The sequence below is a fragment of the Lolium rigidum genome, chromosome 1 (assembly GCF_022539505.1).
Source record: "Lolium rigidum isolate FL_2022 chromosome 1, APGP_CSIRO_Lrig_0.1, whole genome shotgun sequence".
NCBI classification, from domain to species: domain Eukaryota; kingdom Viridiplantae; phylum Streptophyta; class Magnoliopsida; order Poales; family Poaceae; genus Lolium; species Lolium rigidum.
In genome coordinates, this window is record NC_061508.1 from 93,800,090 (window position 1) to 93,819,683 (window position 19,594).

The window sequence follows — 19,594 nt, forward strand, 5'->3', positions numbered from 1 at the left end:
CGGCGTGTGCCACGTGTCGGTTGCATGGCGTCGGCCCGGTCAGCGGGCTCCGGGAAACACTTAAAGGTCCGATTTTAAAGGTAGCGGAAGGGCGTAGCCCAACGCGACCCAGGGTAGAAAAAATCGTGGTAGGACTTTGCGACGCGGTTTTCCACAAGAACCCATATCGTCGGGTTAGGCCCATAGGCGACGAAAAATACCCTTAGCGGGCCGTCGGGTTAGGCCCATAGGCGACGAAAAATACCCCTTAGCGGACGATTTTGAGACGTTGTCCATTAGAACTTTTCTTGTAGTGACTATTCCTTGTTCTATTAAGAATAATTATGTTAAAACTGCTCTATGTGACTTGGGAGCCGGTGTTAGTGTTATGCCTTTTTCTCTTTATAAGAGACTTTACTTAGATAAGTTGATACCTACTGATATATCTTTGCAAATGGCTGATAAATCTACTGCTATTCCTGTTGGTATATGTGAGGATGTTCCTGTTCAAGTTACTAATAACTGCTTGATATTAGCTGATTTTGTTGTGTTGGAAATGCTCGAAGATGATAATATGTCTATTATTCTTGGGAGACCTTTTCTTAACACCGCGAGGGGCTGTTATTGATTGCAATAAAGGAAAGGTTACTTTCAATGTTGATGATAAGGAGCACACCGTCTATTTCCCCAAGAGGATTGAAAAAGCATGTGGAGTTAATACTATTTCTAATGTGAGAACTATCAAAGTGGGAACTATTGATTGTCCAATATATGAGCCTAAAGAAGAATATCAAACTCTTGTGATTGGATCCATATCAATACAATTCAAGGTAACATGATTGATTTGAGGTTTATTTCTTCTTATGCAATGTAAAATTTATTTGGTGGCAAGACTTGATCAACCTTGTTAACAAATACTTTTTATATGCATAGAGGAGGTAAACAACATCTCTTTCTTCCTCCACTTGTTCTACTTGCTGTAGCACTTTTATTTTGCAAAGTTCCTTAGTTAATTAGAGATTTCAAAAAATTTCCCTGGCCAGTAATAATAAACTTAATACCCAGAAATGTGCATTTTTCAAAGTTTTCAAAAATTCACAAAAATTATACCGTTGGTCCTATTTTTCGACGAGGCACTCAGGAGCACCGGGGATGACCGGTGGGGCACCCCGGGGTGGCACCCCACGGTCGGCGCGGCCAGCAAGGGGGGCGCGCCACCCTGGTGTGTGGGCCCCCTTTGCCCCACTTTAGCATCTTTTCCTCCCACACTCTTCTCTCTCCCGAAAAAATCGACACCAGCTTCCTCTCACTCGTGTTTTTGCTCAAGAACTCCAGATTTCTCGATCTCTTTGCTCAGCCCAGATTTCTGTCCGAAATTTGGCACATTTGCTCTTCGGTATGTGACTCCTCCAACCATCCAAGTAGAATTTTGTTTGGTTGAGTATATCTTGAATATTTTGCTGCTGTAGGTAACATGTTTAGTGAGCTTGCATGCTTGTTCTAAGTGGTAGAAACTAGTTTTGATGCATGATTAGTACTCTAGCAAGTTCCTATGGTAGTTTCCCTCGATTATATGTCACCAAATCAAGTTTTATATTGTTTGTTGAAAAATTTCAGAAAAGGGGGATGGACAACTTTAACTTTGGAGAAGTGTTCCAAGGGGAGACAACAAGCACGGGGAGGCCTTCTAGGTCATCCACCCGATGCAGGCCATCCTATAATGAGGACCTCATCGCACCAAGCTTCGCACCCGAGGAGGACAATGGAGTCCCCAACGCTGCATCCTTTCCATGTTATGACTTTTTGAGTAATGCAGGGTTGTTGGATGATTTCTTGACCCTCATCGGTAAGGCAAGTTTAACCACCTATGTGGGAGATGAGAGTGAGCAATACTACACGCTCACTAAAATCTTTGTGGAGAGCTTCAAGTTCAACAATAAGCACTTTCACCCGACAGTTTCATTCAAGATCTATGGTAAACCTATTACTATGAAGTTGGAGAATTTTTGTGCTGCATTGGGTATTGTCCCTGTAGGTACAGCAAGGAAGATCGAGGACAACCCCATAGAATTGTTGGAGCTCTATCGAGGGATCACCAATGATGATTGCCGCACCATTCAGCGTGGCAAGATAAGAAACATTCAACTCCCCGCCATTAAGTATTTTGCTTATTACATTGGTACTAGCATTCTTGGTAGGGAGAACACTAGCAACATATCTAGCTATCACCTTGGTTTCTTAATTGCTGCACTCACTCGGGGACACACCTTATCATCTTGGTGCTCTTGTTGCTCGCCGCTTGTCTAACAAGGGGCCTATATTTGGAGGAATTATTGCTTCGCACGTTTTAGCATATTTAGAGCTTCCTCTTGACCCTAATGATGTAAAAATAGCTCCTATGAGGCTCGATATTGCTGCTATGAAGAGTCATCAATTTTTACAACCGACTTTAGTTTAGATAAGATTGTCTATAAAATATTGTTTGCTGACGGGGAAGAGAGGGAAATCCTTTTGCCGCAGCCAGATTTGTTCAGTATTGACAGGAAACCATGGTCGCGCACTAAGGAGGAGGTGGATGAGCAATTGAAGATACAAGGCTTCCACCAGCAGCATGACTCCAAGGACGCCGAGCCCTCCTACGACTACACCGTCACGTATCCGGGTGCTTCTTCTAGCACATACCCGGAATATGATCCATCTTCGTACTACGAAGGTGCTTCTTCATGGGCACCATGGGGTTGAACTCCACTTAGGCCAAAAGCCTAAGCTTGGGGGGAGGTATACCGGCATCACTCATTCTTTGCATATTATGGTTGCTGGATACTTGTACATACTTGTTTAGTTTCTTTGAGTGGTTTTCTAATGAGAGAGAGATGATATTTGGAGAAGTGCTGCTCGAAAACAGATTCTGGACTGTTACTAAAAAATTCGTGCGCACAGCCAGAACGTTATTTTGAGCTGCCAATTTTTGTGCATGTTCCCCAGGTTGTTATCTAACTTTCATTAGTTGAACACTTTTCGAGCCGAGCAGCTTAAGAATTTCTTTAAAATCGATTACTGTACTGCTGTCAAGTTTTGGCAGATTTCTGCCATCTTGCTTTTCTGTGTTTCTTTTAGTTTGCCATTTCTTGTTTTTTGCTTTGTTTCTTTCCCAAAACACAAAAAGACCAAAAATATTTCTGTTGTTTCTCTTCACCACTTGTTTACTTTAGTTTCTTGCATTTGTTTCGCTTTATTTGCTATTGCTAGTTTGCTATAAGAAAACCCAAAAAGATTTTGTTTTGTTTGCTTGTTTCCTTTTTATTCTTGTTTCCAAATTCGAAAACACCAAAAATATTTGCTGTTCTTCTTTGGTTTTGTAAAGTTCTTTATGAGTTCAATGGTCTTCGGTGGCTGGATCGTGGTTTTCATTTCATATTATCCAAGCTACACAAGTGAAAGGCAATAATGACGATATTCGACAATCTGATTGTGGTGAGAGGCTGGTATGAACTCTATTTGTTTTCATTTTTGTACATATACTCATCCATGTGAGCATGATTAGTTGGTTCATGTGAGGTATATGTCATTTAAGAAAGTCTAGTAGTTCATGATCTCTCATGTTTAGCTCATATTTATTAATATGAGTAGCATGTCATGGATGTTTGCTTGCATTGTTTTATTCATAGGTAGGTATGATATTGTGGTATCCTCCTCTGAATAATTCGGTTGAATTAACTTGGCACATGCTCAGGCATGCATATGACTGAACAAAAGTCAATTAAGCCTCGATGATTTACATTGCTTCAGAGTTCTTGTATCACTTTTATGCCTCAGTTAATTTATTTTGCCGCAAGCATGATTATGACAGTTACTGCTCTCTTGATTTGTCGCTCCCTAGTCTTTTGCTAGCCTTCACTTGTACTGAGCGGGAACGCTGCTCGTGCTTCCAAACGCATGAAAACCAAGTTATTACAGAGTGTCCACCATAAACACCTATGCATGGCATTTCAAACCATTCCAAGTAAATTCTCATGCGCTACCTTTAAACCTTCAAAATGCTTCTCAATTTCTGTTAATGTTTCATAGCTCATGAGGAAGTATGTGGTGTTTAACTTTCAACCTTGTCATTTACTCTTGACGGACGTTCATATGGACTAGTGGCACATCCGCTTATCCAATAATTTTGCAAAAAGAGCTGGCAATGGGGTTCCCAGCCCCAATTAATCAACTTTCTCTAATAATTCTCTTCACACATTTTGCTCTGATTCATCAGTAAGCAACTTAATTTTGCAAATAGACACTCCTCCATGGTATGTGATTGATGGAAGGCACCCGAGGATTCGGTTAGCCATGGCTTGTGTAAGCAAAGGTTGGGGGGAGTGTCACCCATAATAAAACTAAAATACGTGTGTAAACAAAAGAGAAGAGGGATGATCTACCTTGCTGGTAGAGATAACGTCCTTCATGGGAGCCGCTCTTGGAAGTCCGGTTGGCGAGGTAGTTGGTGTACCCATTACCATTCGTTGACAACAACAAACACCTCTCAAAACAATTTTACTCCTGTTTTAAAAATGAAAAGCTCTAGCGCATGTTAATCCCTCGCTTACCTCTCGCGAAGGGTCAATCTTTTACTTTTATGTTGTGTCTCCATCCTTTCTTTGAGCACTTTCTTGAGAGCACAACTGTCATTCTTAGTGTAATATGCTTGTCTCAAAATATGATTGATTGTGGTATAACTTTGATGCTTTTATCTTTGACAATCACTATTTCTAGTCTTTCTATGAACTTCGGAGGTGCCCGAGCATTTATGTTTTGCTGATCAAATATGGGCAAGCGAGATACCACTCTATCATGCTCTTTTATGAACATTGCAATCCTCGCTTATATACATGATTCATGATGCTTATTATTAATTCTTGGTACCTTTCCATGATTGACATAGCTATTAGATGATCTTATTTGCATGTATCTTATTATGAACTGCCTAAGTGTTATCCATAGCATGAGAATATATACATCATATGAACAAATGTGTTCGTGAAAGTTCTTTTATCGCTCAGTTGTTAACTGAATTGCTTGAGGACAAGCAATAAGCTAAGCTTGGGGGGAGTTGATACGTCCAAAACGTATCTACTTTCCCGAACACTTTTGCTATTGTTTTACCTCTAATTTGTGTATTTTGGATGCAACTAACACGGACTAACGCTGTTTTCAACAGAACTGTTCTGGTGTCTCGTTTTTGTGCAGAAATTCAACTTTCAGGAAAAACCTCGGAATTTATGCAGAAGGCCCTATTTTCCCGAGAAGACTCACGGAGCCAGAAGGGCAAGTCAGGTGGAGGCCCGAGGGCCCCACACCCTAGGGCGGCGCGGCCCAGGAGGGGGGCGCGCGGCCCTAGCGTGTGGCCCCCTCGGCCGGCCTCCGACGCCCTCCTTCGGACTACTTATCGCCTTCGACCTAAAAACGCACGGAAAAAAAGTCGAAGTCGCCAGAAACCCTCCAGAACGCCGCCACATCGCGAAACTCCGTCTCGGGAGCCAGAAGTCTGCGTTCTGGCACTCCGCCGGGACGGGGAATTGGAGGAGATCATCGCCATCATCACCACCGACGCCTCTCCATCGACCAGCCATGTTTCCCCCATCCATGTGTGAGTAATTCCCCCGCTGTAGGCTGAAGGGGATGGTAGGGATTGGATGAGATTGGTCATGTAATAGTATAAGATTGTTAGGGCATAGTGCCTAGTGTCCGTAATTGGTACTTTGATGATATTGTTGCAACTTGTTATGCTTAATGCTTGTCACTAGGGCCCGAGTGCCATGATCTCAGATCTGAACATGTTATTATTTCATCATGATATTCATTGTTTATGGTCTTACCTACAAGTTGTATACACATGTCGCTGTCCGGAACCAATGGCCCCGAAGTGACAGAAATCGGGACAACCGGAGGGGATGGTAGTGATGTGAGGATCACATGTGTTCACGGAGTGTTAATACTTTGCTCCGGTACTCTATTAAAAGGAGTACCTTAATATCCAGTAGATTCCCTTGAGGCCCGGCTGCCACCGGCTGGTAGGACAAAAGACGTTGTGCAAGTTTCTCATTGCGAGCACGTACGACTATAATTGGAACACATGCCTATTGATTGCTTTGTACTTAGACACCGTTTTATTATTATCTGCAAATGCCCCGCTTGATTGTTACATGAGTTTCTCTCATCCATGCAACGCCCGTTATCCGTCCCCGTGCCTACGGTATTTTAATCCTCGCTGTTTACTATAATCACTACTGCTGTCTACGTTACTCTGCTGCTGTTATTTCACTACTGCTATCTGCTATAAAGCTGTTACTACCGATAAACTCTTGCGAGCAAGTCTGTTTCCAGGTGCAGCTGAATTGACAACTCCGCTGTTAAGGCTTTCAAGTATTCTTTGTCTCCCCTTGTGTCGAATCAATAAATTGGGTTTTACTACCCGCGAAGACTGCTGCGATCCCCTATACTTGTGGGTTATCACCGGCCTTCATACCATGGCAGCATTGGTGAAGAAGGAGAGCGAAATTGTTGCTGCAGTCGAACAACATGTTTTAGATCGCCTCTGTGTGGCTACCGAGAGCTTAAGCTGTAAGCAGTCAACCACCTCTTTTTTGTTTTACTGATACTTCTGTAAATGATCTTCTGCTAACTTGCTCTTTGTCTTCAAAAGTTGTTGCTTCGTATGAATCAGAAGAAAATAAGCGGATCCATGAGAAGATTGCAGCAATGACCGACATCACTCACCCGAAGTGTGAATTGTTGTCAAATAGATCAAAGGCTGTAATCGTGGCGAAGTTTGAATATCGAGCTGAGAAAGTTCATTATTACTTCGACAAGTACCATGCTCATCTAACCATGTATGGAAAACCATGTTTCCTTTTGATCCAGCACCCGAGACTTTGTCCGCTTTGTTCAATCGATTCAAGACTCCAGCCAGAGTTCGATATTTGGTGCGCAAAGAGCTTCTTGTTGGAGCCGAACTTGCACTTGCTTCTGTTTTAGCATGTCATTCGACCATGAATTTAGATTCCATAGCCAATGCTAATGTGAGACTAGATCAATATTATCCCATAGCTATGCTCATATTATTATCTTGAAGATGGAGGCTGGTACCGAACGAGCGAGATTTGAAGAATCAAGAAGATCAAGAGACCTTGGCATGATAATTTTTTTTAAGTATTCTTGCACACAATGTGATTTTGTAAGGAATCACTCCCTTTTAAGATAACCTTGCGTTGCAAGGAGTAACATTTTGTGTATTTTGTGTATTTCGTTGAACCGTAAGTCCAAGCAAAATATTTTGTCGTTGGAAACTGAGTGATCAGGTCAGTTGCGCACTCGACGACCTCGTAGTAATCGCAATTTTTGCACAGTCGCATGTACGTTTGTAAGAGCGACACCCTTGTAAAAATGGGGATATGTTGGTGGCTATGGTGGTGGCTATGGGAGAGTCCGTGGCGGCGGTTGCGAGGGTTCTCTCGGAATCCATGGTGGCTGCGGCGACGAGGACGTCCATCGCTATGGCCAGGACTGTTGGGCGCCGGTCTATTTTGATTTTTCGCGCTGGGAATGGCCACTAGCGGGAATGTTAGCGGCGTCCCTGCCCTGACGCGCGGGTCCTACGTGAGTTTCGGCGGTCACTCGGCGCGCGCCGAGACGCGAACTCGACACATACTTGGGTCAGGTTTGTGTTTCCGCGAACAGCTCGGACACTATGCGTCGGGCCGCTGGGTCTGGTCCCAGACACATTTTTCGTCCGCGTGACGACCGTTTGCGTCTCCCCGTTGAAGTTGCCCTTAGGCTATGTTTGGTAGCAAAGTATTTTTGAAGTATTTCAATAATATCACAGCTTCTCAAATATCACAGTTTTAAATACTTTAATGTGTTTGGTTGTGACCAAATTAATACTCCTACTTTGTTATGCCTCAAAACATGTTATTTTTTAAATATTGGAAAACACCTTAGATCTCTAAAACTGAAGTATTGCTAGAGGATGCATAAAATACTATGGTTTTGTAATACTCTAATTTTAGAAATACTTTGTTGCCAAACTAAACTGTTTATTTGGATCAGTTTGAAGTCACTCGCGGACATATGAGTCACACACGTCTATTTACGCATGCTAGCGGCCCCAACGAACGCATCTTGTAGGGCTAGTTGTCCGTAGAAGTTAATAGCGGCCACTGCTGAGTCTGTAGATGGAGTGTGTCTAGAGTTGATTTCAAGTTGTGTATGTTCTAAAATTATCATATTGATAAGATCCAAATAACAACCAAGAAATATGATGCAAGGATGCAAGGTTTGAGCTCTCTCGGAACAATACGATTGAGTTACTCACTCGAGAGCTCTCTTGATAGTACGACAACTAACCTACAATTTGGTCTACCAAATAAAATACGAGACCGGTAAAAAAGAAACCATATAAAAAAAACTTAACCTTGCGCATTTTACTTGAGCTAGATGAAGACGATATTGACCGCAACAAGATAGAATGCTTTTCTTGATTGTGCTTGCATGATGAAGTCTTGCAAATTTCTCCCCATACTCCACTATGGGAGAGCTTATTTTTCAACACATCTTCACATATCCATGATTACCATATGAATGACAAGCTTCAAGCATATGATCTCTTCGAGATGGCTCATCTTTCTTATGTTGATGTCTTGAAGATACAGATGAGAGCTCACTCCATCTTCTTCTCAAGCCATACTTGACCCTTGATATTCTTCATTTTCTTCTTATTGCAATATTGAAGCCAACATATGGTTCAAGCATTACCTATGAATAAATCATACTAGTATAACTCAATGCAAACATTAGTCTATAGGGATTATCGATAATTACCAAAACCACACATGGAGCCTCCATGCACTTTCAATAGCGTTGTTTCTTAAAATTATTGCAAGTATGTCATCTTAAAGGGGTCAACAATTGAAGAAGAACTCACAACATTAGACACAAAGTAGAGTGGTTTTGTGAGCTCTTGGCGAACTTTCATGTGGTTTAAAAACCAATACTCGCTATCCTGTCAAGTCGCGATCATAAAAGCAAACAGTTCTAAGGATAATATGAAAGCATGTGAAGAGCCGAGACTAAAATTTATTTGAAAAACGAGAAACTATGAAGTTATTGTGTTGAGTTATATCCAAAGTTCTAGAAACTTAGTAGATCCATTCACAAAGGGTCTAACAAGTAATGTGATAAATAATCCATCTAATGAGATTGGTATGAGACACACAATATAAAAGTTGTCTAAAGTGGTAACCCACTCTATGTGATCGGAGATCCCGTGAATTAGAATTGGAAGACAAATTGTTGGTCAACCAGGAGGAGAGTTGATGAGGACATCCCTACTGAACTACTACCTCCGTCATTACAAGATGATCAAGATGTTGCTACGAATCTCAAGTCCAATGAAGTTAGAATTGGACCCATTACAAGGGTTCGTACGAAGATACTTAAACAACAGGTGAATTCGCTCTTGAATGATACTTTGATTGATGAGAACTTTATAATGCCTAAGTCGCTTTACCTATGTATGATCAGGTATGAAGATGGAGCAAGCGTTGCACGAGGAGAAGATGAGCAGCTGAACATGGTGCTAGACGTGAAGACATTGCACTGACCCGCGAGGAAGGAGAGGGAGGCATGCGTGAAGGAGGGAGGAAGTGGTGCCATTAGAGAGGAAGAAAATCGGATTCAAAATTGAAGTTAAAGTCAGTTCTGATTCGGTTCGAACAGACAGAAGTTCTGATTTTGAAACGGACGTGGTTTCTTCAGACGAACTTCAAATCAGGCAAATAAGGACGTGTTGGAAAGATAATTTCATGTACTTTCTAATGATTAGGCCCACATATACCGGCTCGTCACGTACAAGCTGTGCTAACCGAAACAAGTCGACGGTCATTTCTGCCAGTTTCCAGATATAGGATTTTCAAGATAGTAAAGTTAGAGATATGATAGATTTCGACCCCAACCCTATGTTGGATGTCCAGTAGATTTATATATTCTTGTAAGTCGTATCTTTTAGTTTTAGACCACGTTTTAAGATAAACCCTAGTTCATATTTGTTTGCTACGCAAAACTACTGAATTCTATACTCTCCAATTCATTTCGATCTAGAGTTTTATGCTACTAAAAGTTTGTGTGATTTGCTGCTCCATTGGGGATTAGAAGATTGCAATTTACCGCTTCGTGGTCGGCGGCTACGTGCGCAAGTGTGTGGAGTTGCGAATATCTTGCAGAGTTGAGAGCTGTTACATTGGCGACATGAATCAATCGAGAGAATCGTCAGTGTCATACAAGTTATCATCCATCATATCATCGAGTTCATCGTCATGTTCATCACCATCCACTCTGCTTAGGGCTACCCCTTATCAAGAGTATCCTTACTTATGTATAATACCACTCCATGAATATGCAATACTCTCCTAATCTAGATGACATGCTAGTTTGTATGTGTTCCGAGTGGCTCACTAGTAGAGAGTTGTCCCGCAGTACATCTTTTGAAGAAGAAACATGTATGAGTCTCAATGTTAAATATCATAGTCTTTGAGAGTTGAATTCTCTCTAATAAACTCATGACATGCCATGTAGTATGACGCATAACCCCTCCCCCCCTACGGGAAAGCCCATGCGACAACCTATTATCAAGGCTTTGTCTGAAACTAGATTCGCAAAGAACTTATAGTTCAAGGCATAGTTCATGGTTGAAGTAACAAACTAGTGTAGCATAGATTTCTAGGTGGATGTTCAACTTAATAGTCTCCATTGTAGTACCGATATATAAAACAGTGCTTCTGGAACCAACACTAGTAGGAAAAGGCTTACCCATGGCGCACCTATTTGTGCTACCTGTGGCGTAGGCCTGTGCACCACAACTATCACGTTACTGGTAGTAGCTTACCCATGGCTCCCCATGTGTGTGCACCACGTGTATGTAAACATGCCAGTGGTGCACCATGTGTGTGCGCTACAACTAACCTAGGAAAGTATTAAAAATCCGCTGTCTCGGTCAGTTTGGGGAGGCAGGGGAAACCCTACATCTAGATCTCATGGCAGTTTTGCGATTAGACCCCCGTACCACATTATTTTTTTTCTATCGGGTCCTCATCATCGTCGGACGGTCAGATGAGGAGGCGTCACTGCTCCATGACAAGCTAGACGAGGGGGCGGCGCTGCTCCATGACAAGCGAACTAGCGGACTTGAGCGGTGCCATCGAGGAGGAAGGAGCAGGGCCGCCAGCAGTGGAGGAAGGAGCAAGGGCGTCGGTGGTGGAGGAAGGAGAATGGGCTCCAACGATGGAGGAATGATGCGCAGAGGAGGCATCGATGCAGATGACGCGTTGGTGTGGAGGAACAACATGGGGTGGCGCGGATGAGGTAGGGACGTGGAGCTTTGGCGAGCTCCAGTGGGAGGAAGAGGGATGAGAACTGTGAGGAAGAGGGATAAGAGATAGAGTAAGAGAGATAAGGTGAGGACGGAGACACATGTGTAGGTGGCCGTTTTGAAACTACCCATGGCGTGCCACTACTATCGATGTGTCACGGGTATGTTTTGCCTCTTTCGATTTTTTCCATCGAAATCTACATCTGAAAGCTCTATTTTCCCTTTTGATTTGAGGAATCAAAAAAATCGGTAACAACCCAGGGTCGTCAAATGTGATGTAACTTTTTATGTATTTGTTTTTTCATATAAAATCTTTTCCATTTGATGTCGTATGCAAAATCAAAAGTCATTTTACCAAAACATAGCTTCTTTTTGCAAAATATGTCAAAAATTCATATTTATCAGTTTCCTAACAACTAGATTATGTAACATACTACATCGCAAAGGATTTTAAAATTTTAAAGTGTTTTTATCATTTTTTTATTGTTTCCAAAACTGAAAAGGCGATCACATACCCGATAGTGCGAACCTAGACAATTCGGATCGGTAGGCTAGATAACATAAATCCAGTTCAATTAGTGTTGGGGCAGAACAAATACAAGATTATCGTACCAAATATATATGTTTTGAAAGAGTTCCCATGAGTTTGTTTGCCAGATTTTTTTGACAAGATACATGGTTCCATTACCGACATAATTTACATACGACTAGAACTAATTAACTACAATCTCGACCTAGATTAGCTAACCTAGATCTACACGTAACCCTAAAGAGGACACAGATGTGTTAGTCGTGGCATCACCTTGTGACCAGTAGGTGGCGTTGTTGTTGTGCGATCGACTAGCACCCCATAGAGGTACCTCACAACATGCAGAGAAAGAGGTGGACAAAAGGCGAGGAGCTATCATGATTGCGAGATATGCATAAGTTACCTAGCTTCAGAGCTTGCAACGATGGTGAAATCCTACGTGTTGCTATAATTCACTATAAGATTAAGAAGTGTGCGACTACAATGAGAGAATTAAATCTGCCCTAAAAGGCTCCTAGAATCCAGCTTATAAAGATGTCACGATTTAGGGTTTACATGGAGGAGTCATACTAGGACACTACAAAACTATTCTAACGTGGACTACTTCTTGTGGTACACGTCATGGATCCGGAATCCGGCTAGTTTCTCCTGGGCTGGACTCTCCACTTTAGTCAATCACCCTGTTAGGCCATGGGCCCAATCACCATTTGTAGGCCAATAGCTTGTTGGTATTAGACTATATCGCTGGTATACTCATTTAGCATAACCACAATATCTGCTCTTCTAAATCTCGTCATCGGGGGCGCTTATCTATGCCCGGGGTGAGGTGTCGGCAACTAGCTAGTCGATGTTGTATACCAAGACCTATTTGTAGAACTACTCCTAGCGTGGCCTTCCATAATGAGCAGGTGTGCGCCTAGTGAGCACTTGTTGCTTGGGCACTAGCGCGGGCGGCGGCGAGGGAACTGCCTCCCCCTCGTTAGAGTCGTCATTGGAAATATCCTCCGCCTCCTCCTAGGACGACGGGAGATGCACCGTGTACTCTGGGCCCGGTGTTGTGGGTCAATGACTAACTGTCGCCCGAGAGCTCTCCGCCTCTAGGCCCTCCACACCGGCGCGGACGCAGGCAATCGCAATATACACGTCATGGCGCATCTGCGCTGCCTGCGCGGACTCCACCGTGCGGTGGAGACGGGCTTGCAACGCGCGGTCCTCAACGTAGACGAGGGGGATGCGTCCGCTTTCGCGTCCCAAAGATCTAGAGCCCCCGCGGCGATGCCATCGCTCCCCCACGTCCTGCGATGGAGGAGTTCGCTGGCCACAATTTGCAGATCTGCTTGGCAATTGCCAAACAGAGGAGGGGAATGGCGACGAATTTGGGTAGCGGAGGAGGCAACACAATGTGGGGAAATGGAGGTTTGTCCCCAATTCCGCCCTCCGACCTGGTATATAGAGATCGGATGGGCCAGGACTATGTACCCGGAAAACATTTCCGAGCTAACATATCATCAAGGATCTGCTCGGGTCACTACTTTGGCCCAAAACTAGATAGCCTCCGAAATTGTCTGGTTTTGGGTTCTTGTCAGGTATCTGCTAGAGTTCTAAGTCCAGCTTGCGAGCTTTATCTCGAGCGGGCTCGCTTGCGAGCTTTACCGAGCGGGCTTATCGAGCGTCGAGCGGTTTAGTCTTGGTTTGTCCGACCTTCCATCCAAGTTGAGCTCGAGCCGAGCCTCAAGCCTTGAGTTTTGTTTCACCCATGCTCATCAAGTTTAACGAAAAATAGCCGAAGAAATCTTGTTGGCAGTTATGCATCCTTGTATTTCGTACGTGCAGCGGTGTAGGCATGCTTCACGTGCACCAACTCACGCTTCCTGCACTTCCAACGCAATGGTGCCAGCTACAGTTGCGCATCGTCTCAAAACAGGAGGATCTTTGGCCGGTGCCATGCACACACGCCATACATGGATCTCTTCCCTGTAAGAAAACAAAGTGCAATCTCAGGTCCATGTGCCATGCTGGATGTGGTCTGCAGAACGTGCAGCCACATGCCCGTCGACGCCTCTACATCGTGGATCGACAGAGTCAGCACCAGACGACTCACACTTCTGTTCATGTTGCCGAGAGTACGTCGTCTGCCACTAAACTACTAACATCATATCTTACTGCTTCAAGAAAATGCTGTATATCATCTTACTAAGATAAGTTCAACCACCACCTCTACTAACCATCGAAGTCGAAGCACCGGGAAAGGGAAAAGCTCTGTGATTTTAGAATGCCACAACTAGCAGCTATGTGATGTCAATGACGCGCTGCACCCATCAGATTACTACTCACAGGTGCCAAGACAAATCACAGATCTGTAGCACAAGATCAAGATTACAACTAGGTTCATCCAACAGACCTTCCAGGGGACAGACACGCGAAGGCGACACTTGAACATCTGCTGACACACGCATTGATCTGGAATATTAGGCAGATCTACAAAAGGTCACGATGCTCTTTGCTGTGTGCTGACATGACACAGCGGGTGAACCTGCCAGGACGCTCTGGAGAGATCGGAGACCCAGCACATCTTTTGTTTAAGATCACACCACCAACTTCGACAGGGTTCGATTAACAACGAAGGAAGAAATATGATCAAACAAAGGTGATATACAGTTACAAGGCTAGCTTCCTGAAGCAAGGAGAGAAATCTCTAGTTAAGTACAGTTGCAAGTTTCAAGAGGATCTCTACACTTTCTGCACAAAGCTTTATGAACAAACAAACAGCGAAACAGACCAAAGATGTTAGCTTCTCCAGCGCCCGTGGCGTCTGACGGCGATGGTAGCTGCAGCAGGAGGAGAACGACGCAAGTTTAGCGGCCAAGGAAACGGACCAGAAGTGATAAACAGACCAAACTCGTGTAAAATGCTTCAGCCATGGGGATTTCGCACACTGCTGCTTGACGACGATTGACGAATTGACGCTTTCTGAAGAGTGCTTTGATCAGCCAGCGAGAAAACACTGAAACACACCACACGACACAACCTTCCTTCTTCTCCATTTACACTTGCAGGGTATTTTTACCCTGTGGGTTTCGTTTCTCCATTAATTCCCCTGATAAATTCAGGGAGTTAAGCTCAGCGATGCAGCCTTGGACATGTCTCTGCTGGACCTGTTGTACTTCATGTGGCTCTTGACGAGCTGGCCGGCGGCAAGGGCCGACAGGAGGGACAGCTCCCCGGCGAGAACCCCGCCTGCCACCACGGTAGCCAGGATCCTGGCGTTCGTTCCTGGGGATTCCCTGTTGGCGCCTTTCACGCCCAGCAGGTCCAGGCATGCGGACTGGGACGCCAGCTGAGTCCCACCGCCAACTGTGCCCACCTGCAAATTTTTGCTAAAATATCACTACATGTCCATCGCTGATCTCAATGTGTTCCAGTAGGAAACAAACAAAACAAACAAACAGACATCGAATATATAGGAAAATGTGTCTCTCTCATCCTACCAACCACACAATGTATACACGGCTAGATGATCGACAAGGCCTGCTCAAGATAACAAGTGGCTAATGAGTAGGGAAACAAGGCATCAGAAAATATACCCTTTCTCTGGGAAAGAATCCTTTGATATAAGTATGCTGGCCATGTATAGTTGACCGTTTATACCAAAATCATTATTATGGTTATTAGTAACAGTTCAAGTATATAACATATTACAATATGAGTAGCTTGAGTACTGGGATATGCTGTTTAGGCCTTTAGTTTGAAAAGCTCATGCAATCCTGGTAGCTGGAGCCTTAAGAGAGAGGGGCATCTTTTTTTAAGTGGCATTGTTGTTAAATTCTAGCCTTCATAAACATTTGAGAAACTGGACAAGGCTGCTTAGAACCACATATTTTCGAATCTTAACAAATTCTTTTCCCCTATTAGTTGTAGAGGATTTTTGTCATCTCAATGAAAAGGCAGTAGTTCAAAAATAAATAAATGAAAAACCAGAGTTGCCGCCAGCTTCCTTAAATTTAAACTTATAAAGATTAAAGAAAAGGTGCTAGATGGGGATGGTCACTAGTTTGAACAAGCAACATATTAAGTATCAATTAACCAATTAGGGGCCATAAGTTACGTGCAGAGCATTTCTTGCAAATCAAAAGCATGGGGGGACCAAAAGAATCATAGGTGACGATCACATCATCAGCTCAAAACCTGGATATACCAACAACTGGATAATAAAAACTGTACACAGCTGCATACCTCAATAGATGGCATAGTGACTGATATGTGAAGATCTCTGCCGTCATTTACAGCTTCCAACATTGTGATGCACTGAGAACTTTCCACATTTTGTGCAGGATCCTGGCCTGTGGCTATGAAGATGGCTGACACAATATTGCTTGCGTGAGCATTGAAACCCCCAAGAGCTCCGGCAACAGCTGAGCCGGCAAGATTCTTGATCACATTTAGTTCTACCAGTGACTGCACATTGGTCTTCAGAACCTTTCTCACAATCTCCTCCTTGATCACTGCCTCACAAACCACAGATTTACCACGCCCCTCGATCCAGTTCACAGCGGCAGACTTCTTGTCTGAACAAAAGTTACCTGGTTTCATTGCCGAAGAATACTGATTAGATTGGGAAAAAAATGAAGATGTGGTGATCTGTTTTTTCTATATCTGTGTATATAAATATAGCCAAATACAAAATGCATGATGACTCGGCTGCTAAATCTCTGTAAGAAAAAAAAAGGTCCTAGTGGTCGGCCTGCTTCTAATATTCATTCTTTCAATTATTCTGACAGCCTAAGCACTTTGTCCTGAACCTTCTTCTTTTTTCTCAAATATACACACCTACGTGCGCATCATTTTGTATTAGAAGGAAACGTCAAATGACGCCAGTCTTACATCCAGAAAGAACAAAGCGAAAGCAAACGAAATGATACATCATGCATATCAGGAATCTTGAATGATATAAAGGAGGTCCCAGCTACTCAAAGTTTGTACTAATTGAAGTCAATATCGTTCTTCACTCCTATTAGGAATCTTGCATTGAAGATATAGTACTACCTTCTAACCAAAAAGACTGCTTTCAAAGCCCTTTCTATATATCTCCTAATTAACAGTGGCAAGCACCAAACTCAACATCCTATGGCCTGCCAAGTTGGTTGAATGACCATCTGATATTTGACTGAATATGTCAATGTTCAGCATATGTTGTCCATTGGTTTACCTCGATAACTGAATTTGTGGACGTATTATTGTTAATTATCCTTTTTGAAAACAGGGCCTAAGGTTTTGCATCATGAAAACACCCCTCTGCTTATTCTTTGAATATTGTTCAGCAAGCCATAGTTGTCTCCGAAATTAATAGCAGTTCCATTCTAATTATCAGAAGATTACTAGGTGACTAACTCCAGTAGTTCCGCTTATGTGGAAGGCGGCAAGACAAAGCGAACCTGATATGCTAATGACATCCATGTCAGGGAAGTCATCCTGGAGGTAGTCCAGCACGTTCTGCACGCCCTTGGAGATCATGTTCATCCCCATGGCATCCCCTGTGCTGCAGCTGAATCTCATGTAAATGTTCCTCCCTGCCATCGCGCACTGCACAGTCTGCAGCCTCCCAAATCTGCTCGACCTGCTCACATTCATATTTTCCAACAATTAATAAGTATATTGTAGTACCGTGTACACATACTGCTCAAGTCATACTAGCGTCACTCTTACAGCCAAACGTTAAAACGATAATATTAGAGAAATTATTTTTTGATTGAGACAACCAGTGAGGTGATTTCAGCCACCGCTGCTCTGAGAAGCGTGTTGAGTTTATTAATAATAAAATGCCATTTGGTGCAGCCTAGCAAGTTTGTCGTTGTGGTACGTAAGCAAAATCATGTGTGAATTTAACCTGTTGAAGACCAAGTTTCATCTTTTGGAAGGAATGAATATATCGTCTCGTGTCGTGTTCCAGCTAGTAATAAAATTAGTAATATTCATAGCCGTACAGGTAGTACTAAAAGTACAAGTAATATTCATAGTCGTACTGGCATCATCCGGAACAAGAACTTCGAAATCTTAACAGCAGAGTCAATGAGAAAAAAAGTTCTATCAAAGACAGAGACAGGTGATTTCGGCCTAAGAGGCGTATCGTCAGACACAAGGTGTGCGCTAGTAGAATGCTAACACAATAGTCGTACTGGCATCATCCGAAACAAGAAGTTGAGAATTTGAACAGTGGAGCCAATGAGAAAAATGTTTGTCAAAAACAGAGACAGGTGATTTGGGCGTGAGAGGCGTATCGTCGAACACAAGCTGCTCGCAAATCCAATGCTGACACAATGGTATCTAACTATGAAGCAAAAATATCGATAACTTGACTTTGTGTTGGTGGTTATCACTTATCAGTAAGTATTGGGTGAATAGTGTTGTACCTGTTGAAGACGACGGAGAGCGTGTCGAAGTTTGCAGGGTCCTCCAAGAAGGCCTTGAGCTGTGCAGCTTGGAGCGCGGTGGGGAAGCGCGCGACGGGGGCGCGCGTCATGGCGTCCCGGAGCACGACGCTGGAGGCGCCGCCGGACTCGGCGATGGCCTTGCAGCCGCGGTTGGTGCTGGCGACGAGGCAGCCCTCGGTGGTGGCCATGGGCACGTAGAAGCGCTGGCCGTCGAGCAGGAGCGGCCCGGCGATGCCCACGGGGAGCTGCACGTACCCCACGGGAAGCTCGCAGCACTGCCCGAGGATGGACGTGTAGTCGAAGCCGTCGAGCGGGAGCCCCTCGATCTGCCTGCCGGTGATCCGGCGCAGGGCCTCGCGCCGGAGCCCCGCGGCGCGGCGGCAGTCGCCGAGCTTGGTCTCGAGCACGTAGGACGGTATCTTCCCGGCGACGACGCCGGCCACGATCTCCTCGTCCTCCTCCGGCATTTTCTCGGAGACCGCGTCGGCGCTCCCGAGGAGGCCGCACTGTGCGGGCGGCGCCGGGGCCGGGGCCGGAGCCTTGGCGGAGGAGGAGGAGGAGGAGGCGACGAGGAAGTCGTCGTCTTCGTCGGTGGAGGAGACGATGGACTGGACGAAGGCGATGCCGAAGAAGCTGAGGAGGTAGATGAGCGAGGCGACGAGGACGAATGTGGCGAGGATCTCGGTGAGGCTGACGACGTGGAACGGGATGGAGGAGCGGATCTTGGCGCGCCACCGCCGCATCAGGTAGGCCAGCGACACGGCGAAGAGCGCCGAGAATATGAGGTTCGTGTGCCGGATGGGTAGCGGCAGCGCGTCGCCGGCCTGCAGCGCCCTCGGCGCGCCAGCTGCCTTGCGGTGGGGCGCGCCCACGGCCGGCGGCGGCGCCATCCTCCGCCGTACGTCCATGCCTGCACGAACGCGCGCGCGTCCGAGTCAAACGTGCACGATGTGGGCACGGCTCGGCCGCTCGGGGTGAGTGGGGTGCCGCGAGAAGGAGCGCGGGTGTTTCGAGGGCCTGGAGATGCAGCCGGTTCGGGCTTAAAAAGGCAGAGGGCAGTAGCAGCCCACACGTCCGGTGTGCTTACCCACTGCCACTGACGCTGTAACTGGGCCCGCTCCGTGAATCGCCCGACGTGGGCCGTGTGGCCTTCCTCTCTCGTCCGCTGTCTGTCTGACGTGCTTTGGAGACGCTCCACGTGTCCACATTTTCTCTACGATTTTCATACTATCAGCAGCCAGCTACTCGCCCGCG

At 44.8% G+C, this 19,594-nt stretch overlaps 1 protein-coding gene across 1 annotated transcript; it reads right to left on the reverse strand.

Annotated features, from left to right (window-relative positions):
* Positions 1–14,525: 14,525 nt before the first annotated feature.
* On the reverse strand, positions 14,526–19,248 carry LOC124649117 (3-hydroxy-3-methylglutaryl-coenzyme A reductase 3-like). The gene is made up of 4 exons (XM_047188793.1): positions 18,320–19,248; positions 17,345–17,526; positions 16,146–16,492; positions 14,526–15,276 (listed from the first exon to the last, which is right to left on the reverse strand). The coding sequence occupies exons 1-4, from the start codon at positions 19,246–19,248 to the stop codon at positions 15,019–15,021; spliced, it is 1,716 nt and encodes a 571-aa protein (XP_047044749.1). The 3' UTR covers positions 14,526–15,018.
* Between the last annotated feature and the right edge of the window lie 346 nt (positions 19,249–19,594).

Coding starts and splice junctions, on each gene's coding strand:
- LOC124649117 (XM_047188793.1), bottom strand. CDS start 19,248: ATGGACGTACGGCGGAGGATGGCGCCGCCGCCGGCCGTGGGCGCGCCC. Junction 17,527..18,319: donor CTCTCCGTCGTCTTCAACAG/GTACAACACTAT, acceptor GAATGTGAGCAG/GTCGAGCAGATTTGGGAGGC. Junction 15,277..16,145: donor TCACTATGCCATCTATTGAG/GTATGCAGCTGT, acceptor AAAAATTTGCAG/GTGGGCACAGTTGGCGGTGG.